Source organism: Pterocles gutturalis, unplaced genomic scaffold (assembly GCF_000699245.1).
Source record: "Pterocles gutturalis isolate BGI_N339 unplaced genomic scaffold, ASM69924v1 scaffold27399, whole genome shotgun sequence".
NCBI lineage: Eukaryota > Metazoa > Chordata > Aves > Pterocliformes > Pteroclidae > Pterocles > Pterocles gutturalis.
Genome location: NW_010131496.1, coordinates 236 through 18,288, shown reverse-complemented (window position 1 = coordinate 18,288; position 18,053 = coordinate 236). Strand labels below are relative to the sequence as shown.

Genomic DNA, 18,053 nt, shown 5'->3' with positions numbered 1-18,053 from the left:
CGCTTGCTATAGCCACTGCTTAATTCATTTTTTCGTTAGATCGCAGCTACACAGACATCTTTCATCTGCTGCCAGTGAAATTAATATTTTTCTTTATTCCTAGTACAGATAGATTTTTTTTTCTTTTGTAAGCTAGTTAATTCTGAGGTGGTTCATGTGACAGCCTGGGTGGCAGAGTCAATCTTTTGTAGGCATTTCAGAAGACAAGGACCTTTGGTCTCCCCGTGTTCTGATGTTCCCATAAGTATTGCCCTCTGTTGCTCCACAGCCTGTGACCCTGGCTCTCTTGATGTGGCAGCAGATTCTGTAGGTACACGTTTCTTTTTCTGTGAGCAGATTTGCAGCAAGGGATTTGATACCCTTAGGCTTTGAACCAAAACAGCAAATGTTTGAACCAAAACAGTCTAAATGTTCTCGAGCATCCCCACCTGCCTAGGAGCAGAGATGGCCACTTCTCATGGGTGGTGGGGGAGTGAATACAGAACATACGTGAATTAGCCAGAAGGGCTTACGGTGGGCAATGTAAAGGGAAAAAGGAAGGTCCGTGCTCCTGCTGACCCTGATTCAAGCCAGTCCCTTCCCACAGTGAGGGACTGTCATTATGCAACTCAGGCTGACTGTGGAAGAGAGAGCGCTGGTGTCTCTGTACCCAGACCTGTTCCCTTCTAAGCCTGGGCAACCCTCTAATGGATAACCGAGAGCTGGTTTCAGCTAGAAAATGCAGCTAATCAGAATTGCCCTGATGCGTCTTATTTGCGAGTGAGCACAGCCAGGAGTGTGCTCCTGTGTGCATGGGAGGGAAATGGATGGGATAAACCTCAGCAAATCAGCATAGTGCAAGGTATCTTTTTACCATCTCTATTAAGACTTTTGCCGATTTGTTCCAACGTCCAATTTTTAGTATTTTGATTTTTTTTTTTCAAGAGATGCTCTCGAAGTGGATCTTAGTCATGTTTCTAACCTTAGGAATCTCATGGTCTTTCTTAGAGTTAGGCTGGGGGTTGAGCCTGATGGTTGTGGCAGTGTGTAGGTGTCACAGTCACAGGTCATTCGACCGGCCCTTTAGCTGTTAATTAGGGCAAGAAGAATGTGCTTTGCTGCCTGTCAGATATTCTTGAAGTCCTCTCCTAATAGCCTGCAAAATGCTCTTTAATTTCCTGCATTCCCAAAATTGCATTGTAAGACTAAAGTGCTCCTTTCTGCCTTCTTTCCAAGGAGGCAGCTGTGCAAAACTGCAAACCGTGACGTATGGGTATCCATGTGTGTGTTTGTACAAATGCACACAGCTGGTGCAATTACGACAAACTTGTGCTCTGAGGCTGACTGGGACTGGCTCTTCTTCCTTCAGGAAGTTTGCTCCGAGATGTTCGGTGTGTAAGGAGCCCATCATGCCAGCCCCAGGACAAGAGGAGACCGTACGCATTGTCGCCTTGGATCGTGACTTCCATGTCCAGTGCTACCGGTGTGAGGTCAGTATTCTAATCACGTGAAGGACGGAAAGCGAAGGTTGGCTTCATTTCATCTCTGCCGCATGTTATACACACGACAGGCATACCCTGTTGTAACACTGGCTCTACAGTCCAATTACTTCGTTGACTTCAGCATGCAAGGAATTTTTCCTCATTTATATCAGTGCAAATGAGAAGAAAAGCAGGTCCCTTCTTTACAGCAGGTTCATTAGGAGAGCAAGAGAATGTGACTCAGGCAATTAGGGCTTAATATTTGAGAACATCATAAATTACAGCTTGGACACAAATGTTGCTCATGTTTATGTTCTTAAAATGAAAGCTACTGCATGTTAGAATTTGAGCAAGATTGTACAGGAAACTCAACATATGGCTCTGGGTTGAAGAATTTTAATGGACACATAAACATGATAATTCTTGTTTTGTGCAATGCTTTTTGTGCTACTTTCCTGTGCAGTTTCATTATGCACTTTGTGTAATTTTGATGGTAAGAGTCTGAAGACAGAGAAGAAAAATCACCTTAAAGCAATTAACATGTGGGAACAGCTGTGTTAGGGAACCTTCAAGAATTCTTCAATGCAAGCGTTACTTGTTGGATAATACATCAGCCAGTTGGCAGGGTAAGAAAATGACACCAAATGTATTTCTTTTTGCAGTTTCAGGTTTTAATAACTTTAACTGGAAAGAAGGATGGACTAAGGCTTAAAAGTTTAGGCTGAGACTTGAGGCATCTGGTTCACTTCTCAATCTGACTTCGGCTTTCAGCCCGTTACTTAGGCCCAGCTTTTTTTAAAGACGGTGGAGCATTCCTACACTAAATTTTGTCATACAGCATGTCCCCACGCTGGCTGCTGAGATAGCTAGGCTGCACACACGGGAATGTCAGGAGTAGGTGCAGTGGAGAGCACAGGACACAGACACTCCCTTGGCCTTGATCTCCACGTGCCTCAACTGTCTCAAAAGGAACAAGAAGGATATTCCCCTTTCCACCCATTGCTTGCCAGGTGTATTTACACACGCAGATCTCTGATGACCTCTGAGCAAGCCATAATCCCCTCGCCACCGCTCCGTTAGCAGTCTCTGGCCAACTCATTGTGTGATCACACAGCGACAGATAATTCCCAGCTTGCCTAGCCGCTGTCCTCAGCCTTATATACTTAGAAGCTGAGGTCTCTGGAACAGGTTTGGGGCCTTTTAGTGGGGTTTCCATGTGCCTGTCTCAGTGACATCCTTCTTCCAGGCACAGCCTTTCGGGCCAGTTGCAGTACAAACACAGGTAAGGGCAGACAGGCAGGGGTGCGTGCTTAGCTGTCACCCCTGGAACAGATGCTATGGCTTTGTGGCATTAACTCTTCCAAAGGAGATGAACTGTAGTCAGATCTTAGTACCAAACTTCCTTCCCAGTGATGCTTTATTTTTATTTTTATCCTTTTTTTTGCATTAATAAATATGTGCTAAAGTTTGATGTTTTCTCCAATGCTGAAGACCTTTCCTTCCTCAGAAATGTGAAGGGAATAATCTCCTTTTATTTTCAATTGGATTAAATTCAGCAGAGAGCTTGGGAACCCATCTTCTCTGCAGCGTTGTCTCTTATCAGGAAATGGCTTAATCATGAAAGATATCACGTCCCTCAGCTTCGTGCTTTACGCTGACTCAGGCTGGATCCTGTTACAAGGCAGAGAGTGAGGAGAGAGTTTCTTCGACTAATAGATTCTTCGGGTAATCTTGTTCTTCTTTCTTATTTACTTTGCTCTTTCTGTGTGGTTATTTCCTAGGACTGTGGCGGCCTCCTGTCTGAAGGGGACAATCAGGGCTGTTACCCTCTGGACGGGCACATCCTTTGCAAGACCTGCAACTCTGCTCGGATCCAGGCTCTGACTGCCAAGGCCAGCACTGATCTCTGAGTATCAACTGTGACCCTATCCAGGATGCCCGTTGGGGGATAATTGCACAAGCTTTGCATTATTTCTTTCCAGCCTAGGGTCTGAATCTCTGGTTTTTTTTGTTTTTGTTTTTTTTTTAAAAGTAAAACTGGAAGGCCTTGGAACAAGAGGGCATTTTGAGAGGCCATGTTCAGACTGCCTGTGACAGGCACCTGATTTAGATGTGGCTTTTCAGGAGGGCAGCGAGTGAGTCAGCCAACCTGCGCTCTCTGCAGCTGATGGAGATCAGTGGTCACAGCACCTGAGTTATGTGCCTGTAGAAGGAGATCTGAACATGGTCCTGACGATACCTCTGTGTCCAATACTCCTAAGAAGTACATGAGGGTTGAAGGTGAAAAATGACTGAGCTAGTTCTTTCTCCCAAGTTATTTTGAGAACCTGACCAGCTCTCATTGAAGTCATGGGGAGCTTCCCTTTGCCTTTAATAGGATCTGGATCACCAGCAGAAGCAGCTCCACTGCCCTAGAAGGTGTGAGAGCAGACACAGCGCTCTTCTCATCACAACACAAACGATGCAGCTTCAGCTGTGCTGCACCTGAGAGTGCAGAGGTGACCTTGTATCCTTGGACACAGAGTGGTTTTCTCTATCTTTTGTCTTGGGCCCTTACTTGTCTCCATTCCCTTCCAGTTCAATAGGGTTTTTTTCTTTTTTTCTTCTGAAATTATATTTTGCTATTGCATAAATTTATTCAGTAGTGATGCTTCCAATTCACAAGATATGAGCAATCACAGGAAGACGTGAGCTTGCACACACTGTACACTACACACACACACACACAGCGTACCTTTGATTTACCAGAAGTATAAGCCAATCGTGTCCGTTGAGAAAGGTCTTTTAAGGATGTGGGGCTGGAAACACATTTTTAAAATCCCAGTGGTTAAAAAAAAAAAATAATTTACTTCCTAGAACTGCAGTGCAAAGCGATGCTCAAAAAAAAATCTTCTGCCACTCTCTCACATACCCCATCCTGGTGGGACCGCTGGCAGGGTTGGTTTCTGGGTGACATTTAAGCAATAGAGTCTTGTTCCATCTCCTGTTTATTGCAATGGGAGGATTTTCCTTCAGCTCTAACAGGGATTGAATCAGGCCTTGGGATATACATGTCTCTGATGTTCATGTGCGTGATCTGGAGTTCTCATTTAAAAAATTAAGGATCTTGCTTCAGCAAAAAGGATCCTCCTAAATATGTGCTGCTGTTCAGATTTTATCTTGAGAAAGCTAAAGGAGGTATTAAACCCTTCTCTATGCCATTCCAAAAAGTAAGCATTTTTTTCCTCTTTCATTTTCATCCCAGCCACTTGTAAGTTCTCTCTGGTGAAGTGTCACTGCAGAAGAGTGCTGGGCCAGCAGCAGCATTTTCATCTTCAGTCCAGAATCAATACATGTGCCAAGGTAAATAAAAGCTGGGCACAGATAATTTTTTTTTTCAGGTTGGTGGGTTTTTCTTTTTAGTTTGGTTAATTAAAAAAAAAAAAATTTAGAAATCCACAGCACTCTGAGTAGCTATAATATTCTTGTTCATGAAACCCATAATAACTAAGGTGCAAATTACATAGTGAGGGAGTAATTTTCATATCACTGAATTGACATTAATATCTTATTTGCAGATGTAATCAAAGAAAATACCTTTCTTTGCACTTAACAAATTAAGAAGCAGAACTGAAACAGTTGCAGGCTGATTGACCACATAAGTGACAAACTGGCATTTTGCAAGAGTAAGTTGTAAGGATTTCTTTCAAGCACCCACTGAAAAACAATAAGAATGTGGCGCTTTTATCTTGATGCTCTAAAACAGAAGCTTGATATAATTATACCCACTAATGCTGAAAAGAAAAGTTAGATGAGCTAGACCAATAGGAAACAAAGAAGAAAGACTGAGATACTCACTGCAGTTCCTGCAAATGGTGCGTTTCCTTTCAGTCTAGCACTAACCTTTATGGAAGAGCACTGTGAAATTTAATAGCTTTACCTGTATGCAGTAAATTCAAACACAGAAATACCAGCCTGAAACCTCTGTTCCTTACGTGGTTTCTCTGTTGGCATACTCCACCCGTGTCAGGGAAGATTCCCAAAATTCACAGCTCGGAATGAATCCTTCTTTGTAGAAGGGTGGCATCATTAAGCAAAAGAAATCGTTCTCCACCATAGTGGCTGTGCTGAAGCAGTTTGCCTTTTTATACTAGATTTCTTCCCTGGCCTTCAAGAATTTTAGTGCCTCAGACGTAAACAGATTTTTGTGCACCCTGACTCCTGCCAGATTCCATCTGGGCTCCTGCTCCCTGAACCGTGGCACGTAAGGTACCTCTGAGCTCGCTTCTTGACATGCAGTCTGCACCACCACCAGGCAAAAAACCCTCACAACTATTGAGCAAATCCAGTTTGAACCAACCCTACAAAAACACAGGAAGTCACAGCTGGGATTGCTGACACCGTTGTATCCCAGTGGAGGATTTGACATCTCCGCAAGCATAGGGGAGGACGCGATGCGCTCGGGTGCAGAATGAGCCATTCGTCAGGCAGCAAACGTAGCTCTGAGCTTCCTTCTCCCTGTTAGTGTTAAATCAAGTGGCTGGTGAGATTCTCCTGAATAACACTGGGGTAGCTGATGAAGATGAGCTCTTGTGCCTTCTTGTGGAATGTGACATAGACTAAGGAGGACCAAAGTCCAGAGCCTTTGGGCTTTTTCTGGCCGTGCCATAGGCTGGACTTGGAGCAAGTCAAATGGCTTCTTGTCTTCTGCCCTCTGCACAAGAGGGTTTCTTTCCAACTTCCCGGCGACGTTATGGGAATTAAACTAATCACAGATTGGCCCAAACTACTGATTTTTGGAGTTCTGTCTTCTATTTCCAGAAAAGTTTGCTGGTATGTAGGTTTGGGATGTCAGCCCGTTTCAAAGCTGAGGGCCAGCCAGGAGATGTAGATGTGAATCCTCTGTGTTGTTAGGGTGCTGTGGCGAGTTAGGCTGGCGTGCAGGGAGGTGAGAGCCAAACTTTTCAAGTATTAAATACTCCATGGATGGAAGATATTTGACAAAAATGGAGCAGTGTTGACATTTGAGGTACTGTGGTAATTTCTAGACCTTATGCATCTGGGCAAAGGTACTGTAATGCTTTTGTTTTCACCCCTGAAACACCAAAGCCATCTGCCTGTTGGAAGGAGGGAGCATCCAAAACACTCTTCTTTATTTTCTGTAATGTGTGTGGTTTGGCTTCTAAAATGGCTATAAATTTATTCAGAAGATATTGCATAAATGTATATACATCACAGAGGCTCTCATCACCCACATGTGTATGGAAATCTCCCCTCTGATGCTTCAGGATTTAATTAGGAAATGCTGGTGGACTTATCTCAATTGCACTGCAATTAAGAACCACTGGGATATTGCTCCATCACAATATTTGTCACATATTTATAATAGAGCCTGTTTTATCTGTTCCAAAGAAGGAGTCTTTTTGCCAAAGAGACCTTGCTTTTCTAAAGGTGCACTTCTTAGCCATGATAAAAATTCACATCGTCTGTGGCTGTGATAATGTCCAAACTGTTCATTTCAGAATTGGAAGATGACACAAACATTTCTGTTGGAGTCTGCAGAGTTTATGCTCCTTTGGCTTTGTCTAACATTTGTTGGCAAGTAGGGCCTGATCCCATGGTTTCTGTGGCCAGACGGGGTCCAGGAGGGTCCAGGATCAGGTTCTAATTTAGCAAAATATTGAAGTTTCTGACATAAGCCATGTATATGACATAGCCAGGTCTATAGCCATTAATACCAGACTGATTCTGTATCACCCAGTCATACAGATTTGATCAGGGTAGGATGTGGGCACAGTCAAATTCCTGTTAAATTACCCAGAACACATGAAATGGCTCCTGCAACACCCATACGGCAACTACAGGAGGGCACCTGGTGGTTGATCCAATGAGACGTTTGGACAACTGGAGGTTGAGTTATTACAAGATCAGTGCTTTGTGTCAGGTGGCTGTGGCACAAGTAGCCCTACAGCCAGATTTACTGTATCTTTGAACCATGGCTTTAAAACTGTCTACTTAAACTTTCTCCAGAAGATGGGGTTGCCTTGGTTACAGCCCGATCCTTCAGCATATCCCCAAGGCTAACACTAGTATTTTGTGAATGTGATGGTTTTATTGTCGCCTACTTTAATCATTGCCTGAACGTTGCTTTTAAAAACAGAAAGCAGCACCATTGCTTTAGCCTATCAGATAATGCACCTTTAATTTTCTCTTTTGAATAATTGAATTCTTAGATTTTTATCACAGCTACGAAACACTTGGGCAATGACTTAATCTTAGAGGTGTGGGAGTACCAAAGTGTTTATCATCGTGAGCTCTACATAATAGTGTTCAGCCTGACAGCAGGAGTGAGACTTCCATGAGACACAGAGCTTACGCTGACTTTCTGCCTGTCGGCAAAACGTGCCTGAAAAGAACGAGAAAAAAGTGTCTTTTAGAGAAATGGTGGCTGTTGAAGAGAATATGCAACAAATCGTACTGAAACCTCTTTGGACCTCTTACGGCTGCTGCCTGGCCACAGTCAGCCAAGCCTAGCCTAGTTTTGATAAATGCTCGTTCCTTTGGACTTGGAGAAAGTCCAGCCTACATGGGATAACAGGACCCAAGAGAAGGTCCTTGAGGGAAATCCTGTGTCTTTGCCCTCCTTCAGCATCAGAGATAAGTGTTAGACACCTGGTGCCTCAGCTGAATGGCTCAGAAAGGGTTTGGGTTTATAACTGTTGCTGTTGATGGCTGGGTCCAGCAGTTGGTGCATCATGTTGGCATTTGTTCATCAGCTTGGGTTGACTAGACCTTATACAGGCTTTGATACTCTTAAGTCAGGGCTAGCAGAGAGAGATGTGTTGATGAATCTCACGGTGGTGCAGTTCCCATGAGAAAACACCAGTGATGGTAACTGGGGGTTAGTTGCCGAAGGACAGCAGGAACTACTTTGTACTCTCTAGAGGTTAGTGAAGTACAAAATAGGAGAGAGCTGTGAGAACACTATTTCCAGTTAGAGCTGGTCACAATTTTTACACTAAATTATGTGATGTCAGAAGAGACATTTTTTTAAATGAGAAATTCTCTCTTTTTGCAATGTTATCCATAACAGGGGTTGTTTTTTTGCTATTATAACTAAAACCATATTGAATTTTTATCTAAATAAATTTCAGAATTGTTAACAAATATTTTAATTTCTCAAAACCCATGTCTTCTTTCTCAGTTTTTTGTAGCTCTTGGGTTTCTTCTGCTGGTAAATTAAAGTTTGTGTGATGATTTTGAAAACTTCTTTGGATAAAAATTCTATTTAAAAACAAGCACATGTGTTCTTGGGAAATGGTTCAATATTGGACCTAATAAATTAAAAAAAGCTTTGAAACTTTTCACAAGATATTTTCCCCCTATTTTTAACTAGTTTTGCTAATTTTGAAGTCACTGTTTCCTTTGTTAGAACAAACCAAATAATATGACTCTTCTTAAAATAACAGTGTTACTTCTGTTGGGTTCATTTTGTCTGTCCTGTCTTAAAGCCATGGAGTGGCTGGCTATGGGGAGCACCAGGGCTTTTTCTGTGGCAGTTGCAATTTTCTTCTTCAGGTTTTTTTTTTTTTTCCTCCTGAAATTACTGAAGAATATAAGCACATGATGGCAACTGCCATGAAGATCAAGAGATATTGATTGAAGTTCATCTCCACATGCCCTTCTGGGCTTGGGAATGGCATTTCTCCGTAAACATTTCTAGAAATACTGCCTGGCTTCCTCAGCATTTCAGGTTTGAATTTGCAACGGTCGATTGCCCAGCTGGCATTTGAAACATGAGAGAGAATAGACTTTAAACTTGTGGAATTAGAACATTCACCCAGCATCTAAAAATCTAAGAGAAAAACCATAACCTCAGTAGGTGTCCTGGTGGCCGTTGAGGAACAGCTCTCCTTTCAGCCTGGAAATTTCTGCTGGGATCTGAAAAAACGAAGCTCAAACACTTGCAGAGCGCTCTGGCGTATGTGCTCACACGCACACGTGAGGTGCTTGTGGGGCTGCCACTAAGTAGAAACACAGGCTGCAGTTCTGAGTGCTGCTCCTTATACCCCTCTACGTGTTCCCGGTCTCTTTGGCTTCATGTGACATGTGGCAGCAATGGGGTTTAGCACTGGTATCAAGAGCACTCCGTTCAAACTTTTTTTTGAATTTTGCTGTTTGTCCACGTTTCTCATCATACCTAGATTTTTTAAAAAATCAGGAAGGAAGCTGAAGCCCTAGGTGGTGGCATTACCTTTACATTTCACCAGGAACATCACACTTGGGGTGTCTATGTTTTTGTTTCTGCCTCCCTTTGTCCTCAAGCAGCTCTTTTCTCCACTTTTTCCATTTGCTTCATGTGCACTCATCTTTGCAGTGAAGATGGTATGTTACTTACTTCACAGAGGTATTGTGAATCTTAGCTAGGAGTTGGAAAAACTTTTCCAGATCTTTAATCAAGTAGTTTGTGCATCCATAGTATCAGTGGCCTGCCACATGGATATCAAAGAAAATTATTGTAATTATTGCTTTTAAAATGATTATGAAATTGTGCCTTACTTTTTCAGTCGTATTTAACCATGTAATTTAGAACCACATGATTGCAGGGATTTATCATGAAGAAATTTGTTTGAAGGATAGTTTGTTTTTTGAATATTTTTTTTTCTCCAAAACTGAATTTATTAGTTTTTCCTCTTTTATTTTTTCCTCTAGTTTTATTCCTTTAATATGTTTGTGTAAAAGAGCAGCCAGATTTGCATTCGTGAGAGACAGAAGATTTTATTTGGTCTTGTATGTGGAGCTTTCATTTTCTTTTATGTTCCTTCAGGAAAATTCCTCTCTGCCTGATTACTCATACTTAGACGTCTTTAAATGCAGGCTGTCCAGTAAGGGGCTATTTTTTTGTTGTTTAATTTAGTGTGTCGTTTGCTTTGTGGTTTTTTTTTTAATTAACCAGATATCGGCTACTGGGGAGGCATTGCACATTAATGCAGAATGTTAATGTTAATTTTCATAGAAAAGGCAAATTCCGAGTCATTCCCCATCTCCTGTGCAGTTTTGTGACTGTTTTGTGTACAACACTAATATTAAGCCAGACTGTAAAGGCAAACTCCTCGGAGTGACCTACTTCCATTCAGCAGCAAGAATCCTTTGTCAGCTGACTCCTGTTTGTTTGTTCATTTTTAAATGTCGGATTACAGAACGAGCATCTCCTCAAGATGAAAGAAAAGACTGTTTTCATGTGCAGGAAATTTGGGGTTGCAGTAACAGAACATTTTCTTTGTGAATTTGGATGTCATGGTGTTTTAAGCTCTTGCCTGGAGCCTAAATCAATTTGGCCTCTCATCCAGTTCATCTCAGTGGTGCTCCTAAAAGGCTGCAGCCCTGCAAAAGCTCATGCAGCAGTTTTTTGGCTGCCTTCCCTTGCTCCCATTTGGTACATATTTGCGCAATTTAACTGAGCTTTTCTTTCTGCTGAAGGTCAGATGCAAGCGATACGAAACACTAAACTTTATAAACAAGCAAAGGCATTTCAACCACAGCATTTTGGACTAGAATGGATTTTTTAGGTGGCGCACTGTCTGCTGGCCTTTGAAGGGGGGATCCTGAGACTACAGTGGACTGGAACAGGATGCAGAGCCGTGAGCCTTGGGTTTTTTTAATAAACTATTTACTGTAATCCAGCTACACAGTCTCAGCCTCACACTTCAGAAGCAGCTTCCAGCAGCAATGCACGTACGGGCACTTTCCTTCTTGCAGAAAGTGAAACTTTCCCAACCAGAGTAAATTTAACCTATTGCATAAGATGCTGGAAGTTTTTGCTTTTTTTTTTTTCCCTTGGGATTCTCGCTGTAACCTCTATGTGTAGAGGATGAATAGCTTTTCTTTTTCCCCCTCTTTTTTTTTTTTTTTTTTTTGACAAGATTAGATGATGCATATTGATGAGCTAGCATTTCAAAGGTCCACGGGGCTTTGGAACATATTAAGAATCTCTGAAGTTTAATATTCACCATGTTTTAAATATTCAGAAGGAAAAATCTGCATAAAATGGCTTTTGATAGGGGTTCGTTCTTTCTATCTTACGCAAGCGTTTGGGGGATTGTGGCTGTGCCAGTTTTGTTCCAAAGTGTCTTTTGTTTCAGCGTATCAGGACCATTTTGATCCCATTTGTATGCCCAGTGCTTGTCCTGGAGTCTTTATGGTTTCTACTGGAGCTGTACAGCAGGCAGGTGGATGTGACCAAGGCAAAGGCGCAGCTGAGCATCTTAACTCCCGAGTGTCTGCCTGATTGCCCCCCTCCATGTGGCGGCAGGGCGCGTGCAGCCTCTGTCTGCACTTGCTTTTCATGATGCAGGTTGGGATTCAGACCTGGCTGAGACCTTTCTGCAGAGGTGCTCCACACCAGTGGGGATTTCAGAATGGAGAGGGCAAAATCTTGGGTGCAGGAGCAAAGCAAAGTGCCCTGGGGTGCATCGCAGATCTCACAGGGCAGTTCCCTGTCCTTGGGTGTGCCTCTTTGGTAAGAGGAGTGCTTTTAGGAGAAATCCTCCCTTGGGGATGCCCTATTTCCCACGCTGTTGAAAATTGAAGCTTTTAGATGAGGAGGATCAGTTATTGGCTGCAAACATGCAGCTATTTTACTGTATTAACTCTTATTTGCCTTACCCTTGATGTCCCGTGGTACACACCATGGTGTGCAGGACAGCTTCTTTGGTCCTGGCACGCACAGCTGCGACTTTGTGATGCCAGGCCCTGTTGAATCAGCGCCTGGTACTTGTTCTCAGGGCTGCTCTGGCTTGGGCCAAGGGCATCTCGTGCTTCTATGCAAAAGGTGGTGCTTTCAGGTTTTGGCTTGTATGCAGCCCTTTCAAACTCACCTTTCCCCTCTCGTGTATTACCGACAGAAGTAGGATTTTAAATATTTCATAGCATTCTTCTTTCTTCTTCCTTTTGCCAGATGCCTTGAAAACATTGTCAGATTACGATCTGGGTGGGGGTTTTCAGGATCGATTTCCTTTCCTTCTTGATTGCATGGTGTAGGTTTGCAAAGAGGGTTTTTTCCTTTTTTTTTTTTTCTTTTTTTCTTTTTTCGGTCTTACAGAACAGATGCCTTCAGTTGACGCAGAGAAGGATTGACTATGATTAGAGCTAATCCAGGATGGCAGGATTGGACCCCCGCAGTGAAAGCTAGAAAAGTGATTGCGAAAGTATTCCGTTTCTCCTTTATTAATTACACAGGAAGTTTCCACCGAAGGCTCATGTAGCACAACTGGCCTATGTAATAAGTAGCAGGGCCTGTAATTACAGTCTGTCTTCTGATCCTATCTGTGCTCTGGCTTTCTAGGCACCGCAGTTCTATTTACATCTGTGTCTTTGGCACCTTTTAAATTTTTGATTGGTCACGAAGGGAAGAAGAGCATGAGCCGTGAGCCCTGGGGAGGTGCAGCGAGTCTAAACGAGGGAGATCTCCTCTTTCTCGGGTATCTGTTGGATTTGGGACACAGAACGGAGCAGGAGGAACAGGGGGGATCCTACCAGCCGGGCAGCAGAGCGGGCTGCGTGCCAGCGGAGTATCTTTCAAGATCTTGGAGTCTTTGTAGGACGAGAAATTTGAACCTTTTACAGGTCTTAACTAGCGTATTATCCTGCGAGGGAGTTCATAGATCAGCATTTCTTTGCTCAGAGCAGTTTCTATAGGATTTGACCTTTCTTTTCTGTAAGGTTCAGGGTTTTCTGGTTGCAAAGAGATCCTTCGGCATACGGCATGAGGAGGGAGATGGCTTTTGGCATCATGCAGAGAAGCTGGGCTACAAATCCTGGTATCAATGTAAAGTAAAAGTAACATGAGTGGAAGGGGGAAGGCAGTGATTTATACATGGTTCAGTACCAGGTTCACCAGCTCTGAGCAGCTGCAAGCGCAGCCTGGGGCAGATCAGCTCACTGGGGTGTCGATGCAGAGACCTGGCAGGGAGTCAACGGGCTCCTCTGGAAGTGGTTGGTGCTGGTCCCTCCGGCAGTTATCTCTGGTCTCTTTTGAAACGTGCACTAAAGTTAGGGTAGAACTACAGAATGGTGCCCCTCAGCCTTTTTCTTCAAGGCGTACTCCCACTGCTATATTGGATCAAGAGGAACGAAAGCCATTGTGCAAATACTATATGCAAAAAAAAAAAAAATTAACAATCCACTACAGCTACTTTTAATGTCCCTTAAACTGTTATGCAAATTTTCCCTTTTCTGCACCTTGTGCTGTTATTTAATTATTTTCAGGTCTGACTTCTGTTAAAAAAAAAAAAAACCTCAATTATTTTTTGAATTTTTTTCTAACTCTACTTCTAAGAAAGTTGATGCTTTAAAGGAAAAAAAACCCTTACTTTCAAACATGGGTTTTTTAGGCTTCGAAATTAATAATTTCTACACCTGACCCAGTTCCTGCAGCTGCCAAAAATGAAAAGAGAAAGCTATTTAAATTTCTCATAGAACCATTTATCTCTTAAAATATGCCAAGGCAATTTGAGGTGGGGGTGGAGACTCAGCTATTTATCTCAGCAGCTTGATTTTTCTCTTTATGTTCCTAACTGTCAGGGGGAAAAAAAAAAAATGGTAGGAAGCTATTCTTGGGCTATTATTGATGTATTGTGTTGCCATTATGCAGGATGTCTGCTTTGCTATATACGGAAGGACATTAATAATAGCCATCTCCCCTGCCCCCACCCTCAGTTCCTCTTTGGGAAGATACGGTTTAAACTGGAGCATCTGCCGTGTTCAAATTGCTGCTCCCTCCTCCCCTTCCCCCAATTCATCCCCAAACTAGTTTTGGGAACAGGGCTGAGGGAATAAGGAGACAGGTTATATTTGCCGTTTTCCTGCCTTCTTGTGTGGTTGCTCCAGGCAAGTCATTTCCATGCCATGTACCTGTCTACCCTCTTCCTGTGGATTGCCCCTCCTTTTAAGTTCATCAGTGCAAAAAAAAAAGAAAATCCCTTTCTTGCTGTCCTTTTCTCACAGGGGCTGGCTGGCAGAACGGGCTTAGCAACAGACCTCTGATTTGTTATCACCCAGAAATGTTGGTTTCTTCATTATTTCCCATAAGTAGGAAAATGTATTCCTGTTCCCATCCCTCCTACCCCAGGTTTCAAACATTGTTATGAAACTTTAAAGGGTCCGTCTGCTTGCTGAAAGACTTGTATGCTTGTTTTATTTTTGGAAGCAGAGTGTACAGTGAACAGGAATAGTTTGATGTTTAAAAAATAGCCCCACTTCAGCATTCCCCTGAAGTGCGGGAAGTCCTGTCTCCGCAGGTCTGTGCCAGCAGCGTGACAGCCCAGAGAGCAAAGCCGACTTGAATAGGAAAAAGAACTGGCCTGCCCCGTTTCATCTGTGAGAAGAGAGAGGTGAAAACAAGAAACATGGCAAAAAAAAGGGCACAATTGCACGGGTCTTTTTTAGTTTGGGTTTTTTTTATGTCTGTTCCTACATCTAATGCTGATTTTGTTCCATAGAAGCTTTGCTTATTCAGCATTTCTGATAGTTCAGGTCCATGTGTTTTCTTATGGGGTCATTATTTTTATTCGTCGTTTGTTGTGCCCTGGTCTTTCTCGGGTCCCTATATAGTATGGTGATATTTTGGTTTGGGCACTGAATTAGAGGTAGGAGCTCTGTCTAGGAAAGCTCATCTAGAGTTTAGGACCAGAAAATGCAATGAGAATATTTTCCAGTTCTGATATAGGGAGGTTTCCCAAATATGAATTCTAGATGGGAGGAATGCCTTCATTTGGGAAAGTGTTCTGATTTCAACATAGAATCATAGAATCACTAAGGTTGGAAAAGACCTCAAGGATCATCAAGTCCAACCATCAACCCAACACCACCCAACCCACTAACCCATGTCCCTCAGCACCACATCTACACGTTTCTTGACCCCCTCCAGGGATGGTGACTCCACCACTGCCCTGGGCAGCCTGTTCCAATGCCTGATCACTCTTGCAGTGAAGAAATTTTTTCTAATATCCAGCCTAAGCCTCCCCTGGCGCAACTTGAGGCATGAGAGGGAGAAGGCCATTCGGTGTAGTTTCTTGTTGCTTTTATTGTCTTCCTTGGTGATGGCCAAGAAGAAAAATGCCACCCTCTGAAGTGTTCCCAGAGCCAGAGCCCAGCACCTCCTCTGCAGATGTTGGCTCCAGCTCACCACGCTCCTGCAGCATGAGGGCAAGGAAGACCTGCTACCGAAGCATGGTCCTCCTCATCCTCTCCAGAGTCCCAGCTGCTCCCTGTGCTGAGTCTGTGTCCAGCCTAGGGCTTGATCTTGCCTTCCTAGTGCAAGTATTTTCCCAGAAACGGGTGTTTTCTCTCTGCCGTTAGCTATGGGTCTGTGTGCAATGATGAGGATTTGCAGGGAGGGAGGAGAAGATCCTGTTCCAATTAGGCTGCCTTTGTGCTAACGTTTCATTCAGGGCTGGATGAGATGAGAGCAGTTTGCACTGAAATGCACAGCCGGAGGTTGTGGTTTGCGTTTCAACTGTGTTGAGATGGTACCCATTGAAAATACAGAACTGGGGCACTTTTACATCTGCCAGTGCTTTACTGACAGCTCTCTACGGGTTAGAAACTCATTTTGGTTTGGCAAATGAACATTTTCTGCCTTGTCCCCAGATCTAGTTCTTTGCTTCATCCACCTAAATAGTAGTATTTCTAATGAGCCTAATGCCTAAGTAGCTGAGCACCTGACAAGCATCTAAGCAGAACACCCAGCAAGGAGCAGAGCAGGCTATTAATGCCTTTACAAAAAGCATATTCCACTTCCTTCACTATGTGCCTTTTCAGAGACCTGCAGTGCTCCTTTATGGGCAGCAGAGAGATAGCCCTAGTGCCAAACAGGAATGGGAACTACAAAAATGATGGAGAACAGAAGCAAGAGGTTAATTTTGAGCATCTGTTCTCCATTGGGGTAAGCAAAGCAATAGCTTTATCCCATCAGCACTGCTTGTCATCTTGCTCAACACACCTCATTGTCTGGTAGGCAGCTGTTCAGTACCGGAGGTACTTGGGTGGATCTTCTCAAACGTCTCTGTCTTATCAGTACTTGAGAGTTATTTGTATCTGGAGATTTTATTCGCTTGCTGTTGTCTCTTGTAAGCTCTCCATTATTCATTTTTTCTATAAAGTTAGAACAGAAAATTTGAAGGTGAACCAAAGGCTGGGGGTTTGATTGGTGCTACTGTATTAAAAAGGCTGATGTGCTCTCACTTTAAATCCCAAAAATCATGTTTTAGGAAACTTTTCCGAGCTGTTCCCTCAGAGAGGAAATGCAAGGTTTATTGGAAAGGCAGCAAAGGGAAAGGTTTGATGTTTTGATGTTCAGTACGGCACCGTTGTGACCTCCTCTGCTGTCCCTCCGGAGAGTGAGGACTGAGTGTTGGTAGAGGTATGGGCAAAGTTATGCTTGAACTTTCTTCTCATCATCTTGCTAGATAGGATCTGCCTTTGTGAGACTTCAGCTTCCTTAAGGATCTTATAATTTCCCATGACACGGCTTTTGTTTTGGACCATCAGAGAGGCTGGAGGGTCCAGTGCCTTCCCTCCAGTTGGTCAAACAAGAGACCAGAAGTACTAATTCTGCAGTTCTGGTACCAGCACTTTCCAGCTCAGAACAAACAGCGGAGGTTTGGTGTGTTTCAGAGCCTAATCTTTACGCTGGCTTTACCTGTGGGCTGATACCGGGGGGTCTGAACCACACACGGGTCATTCCAGAAGGATTCCTCTTGGCTGAATGTCTCATGGCAAACTCCCTGAGGGCTGGGAGGTTGGCTTAGCTCTTCCAAACTGCAAGGAGGGAGTACCCCCAGGAATGTATTTGTCCTACGTAGCTGCTATGCGTTGGCCTGACCCTGCCGACTGCAGACCTGTCTGCTCTAGGGTTGACCACAATGGTGTTTACTGGATGTGCAGGAACTCAAGGTGGGTGACCAGGCCACCTTGAGGTGGTATTTCAGCTTCATGGTAGCTGTTGGTTTAGCCCTTGAGATAAGGTTTTGCATCGTTCCGTTGTTGCAGTTGGGAAGGGAGCGTGACTGGCCACGCTTCTCGTCCTGTGCCAGCAGACAGAGGCTCTCAGTGGTGTGGGAAGCGTCTTCCTTTTAAATGTGAATCACTAGCCTGGGTAACTGGGCGAGAAAGGGGCACAAGGAGGCATTCCCTGATGCCTTCTGCTGCACACTCCATGCCCTCTGATCCTAATGAAGTAACATTACTTGAGCTTTTAGGACTGGTCTCCTATCTGGCAGATCTTGGGGGTACCAGAGTTTTACCCCTTGCTGAGCACAAGCACTACCCAGGTCTGGGAGGGAATCACTAGCCTGGGTAACTGGGCGAGAAAGGGGCACAAGGAGGCATTCCCTGATGCCTTCTGCTGCACACTCCATGCCCTCTGATCCTAATGAAGTAACATTACTTGAGCTTTTAGGACTGGTCTCCTATCTGGCAGATCTTGGGGGTACCAGAGTTTTACCCCTTGCTGAGCACAAGCACTCCCCAGGTCTGGGAGGGTCCCGATCCTCCTGCCGTTGGAGTTTTCCCAAATCCTGCGAGTTGCTGAGTTGCACCTCCTGTGAGCTGCTG

The 18,053-nt window shown here is 43.8% G+C and overlaps 1 protein-coding gene across 1 annotated transcript in view; it reads left to right on the top strand.

Moving 5' to 3' along the window:
• LOC104467033 (lipoma-preferred partner homolog) overlaps positions 1 to 3,370 on the top strand; it is a gene marked incomplete at its 5' end in the record, with an annotated part of 70,663 nt that extends 67,293 nt beyond the window's left edge. The window contains 2 exons of the mRNA XM_010080643.1: positions 1,349 to 1,469; positions 3,242 to 3,370. Coding sequence (XP_010078945.1) covers positions 1,349 to 1,469; positions 3,242 to 3,370 — 250 coding nt within the window. The remainder of the gene's footprint in view (positions 1 to 1,348; positions 1,470 to 3,241) is intronic.
• Between the last annotated feature and the right edge of the window lie 14,683 nt (positions 3,371 to 18,053).